Below are 12,120 nucleotides of genomic sequence, written 5' to 3' on the forward strand. Positions count from 1 at the left end.
TAGCAGCCCAGGCACCACCCGCTCTGGTTCTTCGAGCACCGCATCCCTCCCAGTCCCCACAGCCCAGGACTGTCTGATGGGTCTCACGGTGTGGCTTTGGGCTGGTAGCTAGTTGTGTCTGTTTAAAACTTAACCTCCACAGTCAAACTGAGTTCCTGCAGGGAGCCTCTCCTTCCGTAGCTCTCAGTCCCCACACTGCCTTGTACACCGACATTCAGTAAGTATCTGTGGGTGACCAGGCCAGGATGTGGCCCTTGCTTGCTGTTCAGCCCGAGGAGGGGCAGGTGGATTGCAGGGCCCCTGCACTGGAGCAGGGTTAATGATGACTAGAGAGGGCTGGACGGAGCGGAATCCCCAAACTTGTCCCAGCCGAACACAGCGGATCCTCGTTTCCGCCCCGGAGCCGGCGGCTGGCCTGTGCCCGCACTCCTGCCGGAAAACAATCAAGAAACTTTCCAACTCAGACTCCACAAAGTAAGGTTGGTTTCATGTCGCTTCTCATTTATTAATTCAGTCTGTTCTAAGTTGTACAGTTACGAAAATAACAAAACCAAAGCCAAAAGCCCAGGAATATTTACACTCTCTCTCGTGTAGTGAGGTCAGTCTATGTTGTTGCACAGATCGGTTATGTTTGGTACCACAAGATGTTTGTAATTTAGACAAAACTGGACAGATTAACAATTATATGTACAGTAAAATAAAAGGGGAAGTCATTCAAGTATCAAAATACAGAGACAAAGATTAAATAACGTTTTATTACAATTCAGTCCCATTGCCACACCATTAGCAACACCACTTTGTGAACTGCGTCTGAGAGTTGTCCTGCAGGCCTGGGCATCACAACACAGGCCGAGGGCAGACCAGTCTGCTCAGCCCGAGACTTCTCCGGGGACTCCCCAGAGTCCAAGCTGGGGGCCCCGGGGGGATGCGAGCGTTGCAAATGCAGAGCCTGTCGGAGGGAAGCCCTGCTCGGAGTAGCTGCAAGCAGAAGGGCGGAGCAGAGAGCCTGTGGCCGGGCAGGTACTGACCTATCTCAGGTACCGCCTGAACGGCCTGCACAGTTCAGAACGGTGCTGCCACACGGTGGGGCCTGTGCTCACGTGCAGGAGCAGGGCTTCTCTCCACGTGAAGCCTGTCCTGGTGTTAAAATTTTTCTTTCTAGGGGAGGGAGAGTACCTGTCCCGGAGGAGGAGTAAAAAAGAAATATCTAGTCCCTTCCTTTCTTGGCTATTGAGAAATGAAACAAGCTCAAAACAAAATCCAGAGCCAGAGCAGATGAACCAAGGCTTTCCAACATGAAACACCCTGAATAAATAAAGAAGATATAGCAGCTTCAAGGGGAGGAGACACCTACCTATGACTTAAAAACAAAAAGACAGCTTGAGGAACTCAGCGTAGTGTCTACAGTTTTCTTTATGGACCCACCACCCACCAAGAGAGGGCTGCTTAGAGGAGACCGACCTTCCTCAGGAGGAAGAGGGCACAGCACTCGCACTGCAGCAGGAGCTGCGGTTTACCCACCCAGCTCGGGGTTCCTCGTCCATACCTGGAAGGAAGTAGGGGCTGAATACTGCTCAGTGGAAGCCGACGGGCCCTGGAAGCAGCAGGACGTGAAGTCAGACTTCCCGGTATCGAGGTCCTTGTTTAGTACCGAGAAGGGCGGGATCAGTGAGAGGGGGTGTGACTCCCCAGGCCTGCGGTGTGGATGGCTCAGCGGAAAGGAAACCCACAGGGCCCAGCCTCAGGTCAGCAGGAAGACACAGCCCAGCTTTCCACTGCTGGCCAACCACAGGGCTGTGAAGGTGCGCCGGGGCGCTCCCTGCTCATTCACAGCCCCTGCCGGGAGAGAGAGAGGCGCTACTGAAGCCTGGACTACTGATCCTGGGACCAGACTGTGCTGTGCCAGCAAAGCGGAAAGTCAGCTCGCGGCCCCGTGGGAGGAAAGGCTCTGCTCTGGAAGGTGCTGGACGGGCAGTTGACCTGGCCCAGCCTCACAGGAACAGCCCCTCTGGCTCTGCCTCTGCCTCCAGGAGGAGCAACGCAACCAAAGGTGAAAAGCAAAGCCAGCCAAGCAGGAGGGCTCAGGCAGCAGCAGCGCCTGGACGCCAGCCTGCCCTGAAGGCCACACTCGGGGAGAATCAAACTGTCACCTGATTCAGCCTTCTCTACCCTTGGAGCCAGAGGGGAGCCCAGCAGCTGAAAGGATGACAATCAAACCGATAATTCAGAGAACCAAAGTGAGTCCTAATCACACAGAGCTGATTAGACAAATCGCAAATCAGCAGGCAGCCACCTCAGCCGACCTACCCGTCAATGCCCCAAACAAACAAAGCTGCTGCTTCTCCTTTCTGCCTGGACTCAGACAGTCTGAGGTCACTGGAGGGCCTGCGGCCAGGCAGCCCAGGGCAGTGCTCTGACCACCGCTGGATCCAAGACGGAGGAACAGCCCAGAGCTTGGGCACCGCGACCTGCTTGTGCATCTCTGCGTGGCCCCAGACCTTCACATTTGGAACCCCAGAAGCCTCTGCTTTTGCCAGGCGCCTCTACGGGCTGCCCCCAGCTGCAGGCGGGGACGAGAAGCCGTGTGGCTCAGAAGGAAGAGCAGCTGACTGGCGGGTCTGTCGAGCAGATTCAATTCACCCACTACCTTCTCTCAGAGCTGCCCAAGCACGCCAAGACCCCAGCCTGAGGACAGAGGCCCGCTGTCCTCTGACCCTATGGCCATTGTCTAAAGATTGGCAGTTTAACCTAGAGGGTTGTTGAGCCAAGTGTTGAAAGTTCATTTTATAAAAAAATTTTTTTCTATTAAAAAGTGTTTTCTGGACAAGTCACTTCTTGGCCCTCTGGAGTCCCAACCTCATCTGCTAGAGGCCTGGAGGGCTGCTCCGCAACCAGGGCAGGGCTCACTTGGCGAGACCTGGCAGTGGCAGGCCCGAACCATGCAGCCGCGAGGAGGTCCTACGGGCAGTAGTGGGGCCTGTGTCTTCAAAGCTGCAGCTGAGACGGTGGTGGCGGCGGTGGGAGCCTGCGCTCCCCACAGCTGTTTCCGCAGCACAGTTGGTTCCTCAGTGGCTCAGCTTGGCAGAAGCAAACACAACGGGGGGGAGGAAAGGGTTAACCAAAGGGGCCTGCACAGGTGGAGGAAACGGAAAGGAAACACAGAAGCAGAACAGAAGGTCCCTTACAGCCTCCCCTGAGCACCCTCCATGGCTCAGCACATCTGCTTGGAAGGCACAAGGACAGGCAGGCAGGAGGACCCACCCCGGTTTGTCGACTTGGGTTTCAACTCATAAAGCAACCGCTGCAACTTACTGGCTCTCCTACTGGGCCACGCTACATGCACAGTGCTTCTTCCCATGGAAACTGGCTCTCCTCTCCTGCCATCTAAGCTGACATGCCCTCACGCGAGAACGTGGGCCTTCTTAAAGCCTCAACTCCACCATCCCAGCTGCTGAACTGCTTTGAGGTGATGGACTCCTTCTCAGGAGTCAAGAGGCTGAGGGCAGTCTATCAGGGAAGGGACTGGATACCAGCTGACTATCTCTGGTCCCCACACCATGGAGAAGCATCAGAAAGCTCCTGGAGGACAACGGATATTGCTTGGCCCAGGTCCCTGTCCTTGAGCAGCTCCGTTCTGAGGGAAGAAGGTGCACGGTGTGTGCAGGGAACTGGCCTCCCTCCTGCTGGCTCCTACAGGAAGGCCTTCCTCTTCCTCGAGCCAGATTCCAGAGCTAGCCGGGGACTCCCTGGCGAAGACGTGAGGAGCCATCCCATTCCTTGCAGTGCAAGACCCATCAGGACCAAGACACCTGCTGCGTGGAGCCAGCCTGTGGGTGTTCAGACGCTCAGAGCCCCATGCTTTGGAATCAGGCATGTGCTCTAGGACCTGGCACATACCCTGGGCCCTCACAGAAAGAGGTCTGACCCTGGTCAAGCCACATCACTGAGCTGAGGGTCTCACGGCGGGGGGGGGGGGGGGTGGCCAGCAACCTTAGAAGGATGGGCCGCAGGCCAGCTGTTAGCAGAGCGCAAGGGGATTCTGGCCCCAGGTGGTCACAGTGGTTGGTTGTGTCAGGAAAGGTGCAGTTAGCTCTTGGCAACGGCACCCAGCCGTGGCTCGGAAGACGGGAGAGGAGAGCCAACAGGGAGCCCCGGTTGATCGGAGGGAGCAGCCTCCAGTGCCGTATGGACTTTGCTTGGAGACTGCCCCCACCTCAGGAGCCACAGTGCCCGCCCGCTGAGGCCCTCTTGGTGCCCGCCTCAAAGGCAACTTGCCCCCCCGCCAAGCTGTCCTCGCCCAAGGGGGGAATTCACAGTGTCCGGTGGTGTTAGGTGCGAGCTGAGAGTGTGCAGTGTCTAAAGCTGCCGCCCCGGGAGGAGAGGTCCCAGTGGGGGTGGGACCTTGGCGTCAGCAGCTGGAAGGAGAGTTGAGAAGAGCAGAAGGACGGACGGCAAGGCACATGAGACTAGTGGAGACGGGACGGGTGGGTGCTTAGAAGATAGTGGTCTCATACTTGGTGCTGAGGCTCCGCTTAGAGTCTGGTTTGGGGTCCACAACCCAGGAGACGCTGGCATGGGACTGGGCATCTGGGTCCATATCGGGTGGTTCCAGCTGCTGAGGAAGAGGGTGAAGAGTCAGAGGGAGTGCTGCACCTGGGCCAGGGGTCAACGGGGCCCGCTGTCCCCCGCCTCCCGGGCCATGCTGGCATCAGTACCCCACGGGGGCAGCCCTGTTCTCCTCAGCCAAAGAGCAAGCTCCCTGGGGTGGGGTGGCAGAAGGGGGACCTTCTCTGGAGCATCATGGGAGGGCCGCCTCTGAGCTCTCCAGGGGCAACTTCTCCTGGGGGTTTCTGGAGCGGCTCAGTTAAAGGAGCCTTGCCCTACCTGAGCATCGAGCACTAAGCCCCAAAGCTGTTCTCAGTGGCAGGAAGTGGGTAAGGGGTTTGGAAACCCCAAACCTCGGGTCCTCTGGCAGGGCCAGAGAGCTCACCCCGGGCAAGACCACAGCGGGCACCCGCGAGCTCTGGAGAGAGGAGGACACACAGCAGAGAAACAGAGGCTCCAGCACAGACAGGGATGGTGGGACGGCAGCTCAGGGAAGATGGGCATGCAGGCAGGGCCGGGGGCGGGCACCAGAGGCTCAGAGAGCTCACGGTCACTTCGGGGAGACGGACACACAGACAGCAGGAGGTGCAGAGACCTTGACTCCGGGACTAACAGGCGGCAGCGGGAGGTAGGGAGGACGCTGGGTGGGGCAGGTGTGACAGTAAGGACAGCGACTGTCGGGGGCGGCGGCACCTGGGGTGCGGAGCAAAGCGGACAGACACGGGGTGGCGTTCGGGGGCCGCCTCGCACGGGCCCGCGTCCTTGGGGCTGGCCACCTGAAGCCTGAGCAGACCCTCCTTGCGCCCGCTCCACCCCGAGCCCTCAAATCCCGGGGCCCACGTACTGCTGACTTCCTCATGCCGACCCGAGGCTTAGGCACCGGTTTGGAAGATTTTGTTTCGATCATCTCGGCAGCAGAAGTCCCCGTCGGCCTGGACTTCTGGGCCTGTAGAGCCAGCTGATAGGCCACCTCAAACGCCTGCCCCAGCGTCAGGATGATCTCATAGGTCAGGTTCTGGGAGGAAACAGCACAACGTGAGAGATGGGACGGATGGAGGAACCACTGCCTCTTAACACCTGCCCTGGCCTCATGCCCCTAAGCACAGGCCCAGGCAGCACTTCACAGGTAACAAGAGTGCAGGGAATCTGCTGGAGCGCTTGCTTTGAAAGCAGACGTTTGTCCTGAGGCGACTGATACGTTAGGGAACAATCTGAACAAAACACACATTTTGTGTTTTCCTCATGGGTGACGTCACTGGAGAGAAACACGAGGTGAATGCAAAGACTCCCCTGCTGACCCCCGTGGCCTGGGAATACACAGCAAATATGCCACCCCCACCTGGCAGCTCAACTTCCCCACGGGACCCACCCCGACAGTAACAACCAAGCGGCAGCCCTTCCCAGGGCCACCCGGCCCGCGCCCTCCCCTCCATCCTGTTCCTCCTCTTTCTCTCTCCCTCTGGCACACAGGCTGGCAGAAGTGAGGCACACGCTTCCACAAGCCGGCTTCGGGTCCTTCTCAAGGCAGAGCGCCGTGTTTATGTAGCATTTATGTATTTCTTAACCATTTAACGTGGATAAAATGGTGTGGGTGTTCGTATTAGGTTCCTGAGGGCTGTGCCCCCTGCCTCATCTCCCCATGAGCCTTGGTGCTTCCCGTGTGGCTTCAGGGCGTGGTGCTCTCTCTAGGAGCACAGACACCACGTCACAGCAGAACTGACTGATGCGGGAAGACGAGCTACAGGTAAGAGTACCGGGAAAGATGTGTCCTGGGAGGATTTCCTCATTTCACCTTCAGAACAACCCCATGAAGTCGGTTACACTCTATCCCCTTTGTGCAGAGGAGGAGCCGGGGTCACACAGCTAGCTAGTGGCAGAGCCAGGAGGCTGCAAGCACAGAGCTCCCGGGTGAGGCTGGGAAGACCCTGGAACCAGCTACTCTCACGGGGGCAGCAGGGACCTGGACAAAGGCCCTGTCTCAGGGCAGCCACCATGGTCACTCATCCGCTCCCTGTGGGCAGCGCGTGTGACCGCTCCCCTCAGCCCAGCAGCGCCAGAACCCTGCCTAAGCTGGGATCTGGGCGAAGAAAACTTACTGTCCCTAAGACGGAGGTGGAGGGCCTTTCAGGGAGATGGCCCAGCTGGAGGCTGGGAATTAGGATGGATGGTTGACCAAGAGCCCAGGGAGATGAAGCCTTGGCTTTCCTGACAGACACGCAGCCGGAAGCAGGAAAGCCTCTCTCACTAGAACCCTGGACGAGCCACTGTCGTCCTGTGTGCTTTAGTCTCAGTGCCAGATAGAGGGGGCTGGAGTGATGTTCATTCTTGAACAGACCTTTGCTAAGTGCCAGCCGGGTGCCAGGACCCACTGCACTGGGGCTGTCGCAGCGCAGGACCCCCCACCGTGCCCAGCTGTGGACTCCACCCACCACGTCCACTGTGCTGAAAACGTGGCAGTAGTGGTGGCTGGTCTGCAGGTCCTTGGTGATGTAGGCGAAGGTACAGAGGTCCTCCGGGTCCTGGGCGGCACAGGAAATGTTCCGGATCTCGTGCTCTGCGATGACGTTCTGTGGGGAGAGCAGGGTCTGGGATTCTTGGGCTCCCTGAGGGCACACCCCAGTCCCTTCACCATTGCCACCTTCCTGTCCTATCCTATAGCATCAGCCAAACACCACTTCCCCATCTCTTCGCGGTGGGGGTGGGGGTGGCATCTCACCTTGTCTGATTTAGGGTTGGGGTCTCCACCCTTGACCATGGCAACTGAGGGAGCAAATGTTCACACCCAGCCCACTCCGCTCTCCAGGGTGGGGCCCCAAGCACAGGGCCTGGGGGTGTCCTAAGCTCACTAAGTGCATCACAGCGTTAAAGGCCTGTGAGCAGATAAGTGGCCAGTGGAGCCCATGCTGGGGAAGATAAGCTGTCCCTCGGGTGGGGCCCCGGGAACCAGGATACGTGGGTGCGTGAGAGCAAGTACCTGGGCTGGGGGGGGATGTAGAGGGGTAGTGGGCTAGGGACACTGTAGGGAAGATACCCAGCTGGCCGGGAGGGGGGTGTGTGTGGGGAGGAAGGGCGCCCCCTCCCCCCTCAACAGCAGTTGTGGGAAGCACACCTTGTTGGAGGCGTCGATGAACTTGACACCTTTATAGGTGATGGACAGGATGATGGTGGGGATCTTCTTCATGTGCTCCGTGGATTTCTATAGGAAACGGGAGGCCTGTGAACTCACCTTCTCGGGGCCTCCCTCAGCAGCACGCAGTGTGGCAGGGCCCCCGTGGCTGCAGGCGGTGCCGCCATCCGCCGCCTTGCGTCCTGGCCGCCCCCACGGTAACCTACCCGCATCTTGGCACAGGCATCTTGCGTGGATTCTGTCCCTCGCAGATCTTTGATCAACATGGAGCCCAGATACTGTGGGAGCGAGCGGTGGCCCGGCTTAGGAGTCCTGCGTTACCACACGGGGCCACCAGCCAATCTGGGACCACAGTCAGGGGGCTCCCTCTCCCAGTGACTCCCTTCCCCCATCCTGGCCGGGGAGTCCCCCTTCCCCCAGGTGCTGGGAGCGGCTGAGGAGTGGAGAACACCACGGGGGCCCTGGGTCCGGCCGGCACGGAAAGCAGGAGACCGGCCAGGCTGGGAGGGCAGAGGCTACTCACATTGGCTTCATAGCCGCAGGACTCGAAGATGAGTTTCTCCGGCTGGTGTTGCCAACTCTGCACAGGGGCATAGGGGGCAGCCAGGCTTGGGGGCCGAAGGGTCAGCTTGGCCTCTCGGTGCTCTTCCTGCAGAACACGTGGGGTCACAGGTCAGCTCGCCTGCTCAAGGGGTTCCCGGGCTCCCTCCCGGGTTCCACCTCCGGGAGCTCCAGGCCGGAGGCAGACAAGCCATTCCGATGCGCTGGGGCAGAGGTGAGGCCTGTCTATGCCAGAGAACTGGCAGAGAAGCAGGGACCTCAGCCACCTGCCCGCCCGCGAACAGCTCAGCAGGGAAGGCTCTGTGGTGTCTTCCGAGATGAGTGTAGATCTGATCCTGGTGTGGGAGTCAGGGAAGTATCCGTGGCCAGGGATGCACTTTACAGGGATCCTCATGGCAGGAGCTGGGGTGTGGGGGAGGGGTGGGAGGCCACCGCGGGCCAGGTGCCAGGTGATGGGGTCCTTAACTAGGCTGCTGGTGGAAGGGATGAGGAGGACGGGAAAATTCAGGAAATTTATGACTTCCATTCCCAGCAATATGCAAAGCCTCTCAATACAGAGCAACTAAACTGCTGGACGACGTGCTTTTTAAATCTTGTAAAATTCATGGTCGTGCTTGTGGAAAGGTGAGGGGAATCCCCAGAGGCCAGAACGGAGAAATGTGAGTCACGAGAGAAAACGGAGCGAAGCTAGGGCTCACCCTGCGGGGACAAGGGACACCCAGCAATCTGTGTCTAACAGGCCAAGACGGGGTCGAGACAAAAAGCCTGCGGTCCGTGCGAGGCAGGAGGGAGGACGGGCAAGTCGAATAAATGCGAGAGCCCTGAAAGCAGTGCCCTGAGCAGTGGGCTGGGAGCCCTGTCCTGCCAAGAGGAATGAGGGGACCCCGTCTGTGACTCCCTCCCGCCCACCTGGATCCTGAAGCGCTCGGCCCGAGAGGGTGCCGCAGGGTCTTGGAGACTGTCATGTCGCCTCCTGCCCGTGTCCCCAGAAGGCAGCAGCAGGTCAGCCGACCGGCCGGTGCAGGAATCATTCTGGCTCAGGGGGGACGACGTCTGCGAGAGCAAGTCTTGGCACTGCAGTGGGGAGAAATCCAGGTGACTTGAGACTCATCAGGCCAGTCCTTAGGCTGTAGGTGTCAGCCAGTCCTCGGGCTGTCAAGGCCCAGCTTGGGCAGGAGAATCAGTGAGAACGGGCACGAGCTGGAGGCCAGCACCCAGTGGGGAAACAGGCCGCTGGGCCCAGCATGGGTACAGTCAAAGTGACCAGATTCTTCCAGCCAGGAACCCCTGACAACCGGGTCCTGCAGGTGAGCACCCAGGTCACGAGAGCACCCTCCAGCCTGGTTGTAGGGCTGGGAAGTGATCTCTAGTTTATAAAATCATCTGTCACAACTGATCGCAGGTCCTGGGGGCATGTGACCAAATCCAAAGGTCTTTCCTAAGAAAACACTGCCGGTCGGCACCCAGAGGCCTCACAGAGTATGAATCAGTCTTCACTTTCCATATCTGAATGTCAGCTGGGAGTCTGGTCCTCAGAACCTGCCTGGGCCCCAGCTTTCTCATGCGTAAGAGGAGGATAAAATAATGCCCACTTTGAGGCTGCCATAAACGGGCTGAGGCTTGGAGCCCAGGGCCCACCCCACCCACTGGCAGCCACGCAGCCTCATGGGTTTGGGGAGACTCATCCTGAACCGCAGGCTCACGGTCTAACCCGCTTTTCAGTCAGGGATTACCTGCCTTGAGCAACAAAGCATCTCTGAGGTTTTTTTTTTTTCGGTACGCGGGCCTTTCACTGCTGTGGCTTCTCCCGTTGCGGAGCACAGGCTCCGGACGTGCAGGCTCAGTGGCCATCGCTCACGGGCCCAGCCGCTCCGCGGCATGTGGGATCTTCCCAGACCGGGGCGTGACCGAACCCGTGACCCCTGCATCGGCAGGCGGACTCTCAACCACTGCGCCAACAGGGAAGCCCATCTCTGAGGTTTTTAAAATCACAAGGATTTTCCTTCAGAAGATGGGGAGGGCCCAGATCCCTCCGTGTGTTCCAAGCTTTGTCTCGGGTTCACATCAGGCTGCCCGAGAGGGGGCCCCTCTGACCCACCCCTGCCCACCACCCCGGGCACAGCTCAACTGGACATTCAGACATGGCCCCAGCCGTCTGGGATTCGGATATTTGTTTTCCTACTTTTGCCAACATTTGGCCCCAACACTGGGAAGGGAGGGATCAGTTTCTCCTCGACTGCGGAGGTGACGCTGTCTCTAAAGAACTCCCAAAGAATTCTCTTCAGTTCCTAACAACACGCAGCACATACAAACATCCCTTCCCACCCGCCCCAACTCACTCTCAGCTGGGAAAACCGGGGGGGCTTCTGGGGCGGCTCCTCGTAGGGTCTCTCTGCCAGGGAGGCGATGATGCGCTTGCGATGGCCGAGCAGGTGCACCTTCAGGACCTGGGCAGCGGCGGGGAGAGGAAGGTCAGGCGGCAACTGGGCCCCCAGCCCCCAGGCCTCACCCCCACGGGCCATGCTGGCAGCCCAGGGACACTCACAGCAGAGCCGTACTCACGTTAACAAGCTCCAGCTCCCAGAGGTTCTTCACAGTGTCAATGGAGCTGTAACCACTCGACAGGAAGGAATGGACGTAGTCCTGCAGGCCCAGGGAGTCCAGCCAGGAGGGCACTGACAGGGGGCTGTTCCCATCATAGCCCAGAGCCTTCACCTGTGGGGCGAGGGCAGAAGGCGGGACCAACATCTCAGCACTTGGGACGAGGGCCCTGGGGACCATGGGGATGTGGGCCGGTTCACTCAGACCACACCAGAGGCTGAGGCTGCGGCTGGGGTAGGTATGGGACAGCTCCTGAGGACCAGCGAGGGGCCTGTGTCCTCAGCATCCCTGAGTCGCTCCACTCACACAGCCTTCTCTACCTCAGCTCTGGTCTCGGGCCCTATCTGGGGACTACCAGGGCACCCCAGGTCTGGGAAAGGTGCCCTATCAGGTAAGGCTAGATGGGGAGGAGGGTTTGTGGAGGCCCCTACTGTGCTCTGACAAGGTCACAGACCTGGTAGGACAAGAAAATGGTGTGTGTCTGTGAAGCAGGCACTGGCCTCACTGCTAGGACTCATTAGTGCTTCCTGAGCTCTGGGCAAGTGGAAGAGACAAGGGGACTCTGTGCCAGCAGAGCTGAGGAAAGGCTCAGGCCTACCAGCCACAGCTCCCCAGGAGGCAGAGACTGCCTCCTCTGCTGCCCCGAGGGCCCCGGGCCTCCTGGGGAGGGCCTGGTCTCAGGCGACAGGCCAAGCCTGTGGGCACCAGGCTCCACACCAGGCAGATGCCTGCAGTGCCGTTCCTGAGGCCGGACTAGGTCCTGACTGTCCCTAGTGCTCTGCTGGCCTTGGGATGTGGCAAAGAAGTAAATAGGATACTGTCCTCCCTGCTGGGGCTCCCAGGATGAGGGGCAGACCCCCACAGTGACCTGCACACCCCCTGAGCCCCGCCCCGCCACTGGCAAAGGCTGAGGCTGCGGAACTGTCGGTGGTCACCTTGGGCAAGGACCGCGCAGCCTGGAGCAGCTTCCGCCTGTGCTGTGCATCACTGATGCCAATTTCCCGCAGGTCTTGATCTTCCATCACATTAGGCCCCTAAGAGCAGAAAGGAGAACGTGAGGGCCTCCTGGACAAGGCCGCTGGCTCCCTCAGGGCGTCATGTCAGCCTGTCATGGCCCCTTGCCACGTTCTTCTCCTTCGCCACAGGCACCACGAGAGAATGAGCCCCAGGGCGCCCCGCGAGGCCAGGCCAGGCAGCAAGCAGCCTCATGCAGCAGGAAGACAAAC

General features: G+C 59.3%; 1 protein-coding gene across 6 annotated transcripts in view; it reads right to left on the reverse strand.

The window, feature by feature from the left end:
- Positions 1–488: 488 nt before the first annotated feature.
- ANKS1A (ankyrin repeat and sterile alpha motif domain containing 1A) overlaps positions 489–12,120 on the reverse strand; it is a 190,301-nt gene continuing 178,669 nt past the window's right edge. For 2 of the 6 annotated variants that reach the window (XM_060109439.1, XM_060109436.1), the window contains 10 exons: positions 11,830–11,928; positions 10,856–11,008; positions 10,633–10,740; positions 9,203–9,367; positions 8,256–8,381; positions 7,939–8,010; positions 7,715–7,801; positions 7,035–7,172; positions 5,450–5,620; positions 3,964–4,612 (listed from right to left, as the gene is read on the reverse strand). In XM_060109439.1, coding sequence (XP_059965422.1) covers positions 4,493–4,612; positions 5,450–5,620; positions 7,035–7,172; positions 7,715–7,801; positions 7,939–8,010; positions 8,256–8,381; positions 9,203–9,367; positions 10,633–10,740; positions 10,856–11,008; positions 11,830–11,928 — 1,239 coding nt within the window. In that variant the 3' untranslated portion in view covers positions 3,964–4,492. Of the gene's footprint in view, positions 3,078–3,963; positions 4,616–5,449; positions 5,621–7,034; positions 7,173–7,714; positions 7,802–7,938; positions 8,011–8,255; positions 8,382–9,202; positions 9,368–10,632; positions 10,741–10,855; positions 11,009–11,829; positions 11,929–12,120 lie in introns of those variants that run through there. The other 4 variants (XM_060109437.1, XM_060109435.1, XM_060109438.1 and 1 more) reach the window with 4 other exon arrangements.

This window comes from Mesoplodon densirostris, chromosome 10 (genome assembly GCF_025265405.1).
Source record: "Mesoplodon densirostris isolate mMesDen1 chromosome 10, mMesDen1 primary haplotype, whole genome shotgun sequence".
NCBI lineage: Eukaryota > Metazoa > Chordata > Mammalia > Artiodactyla > Ziphiidae > Mesoplodon > Mesoplodon densirostris.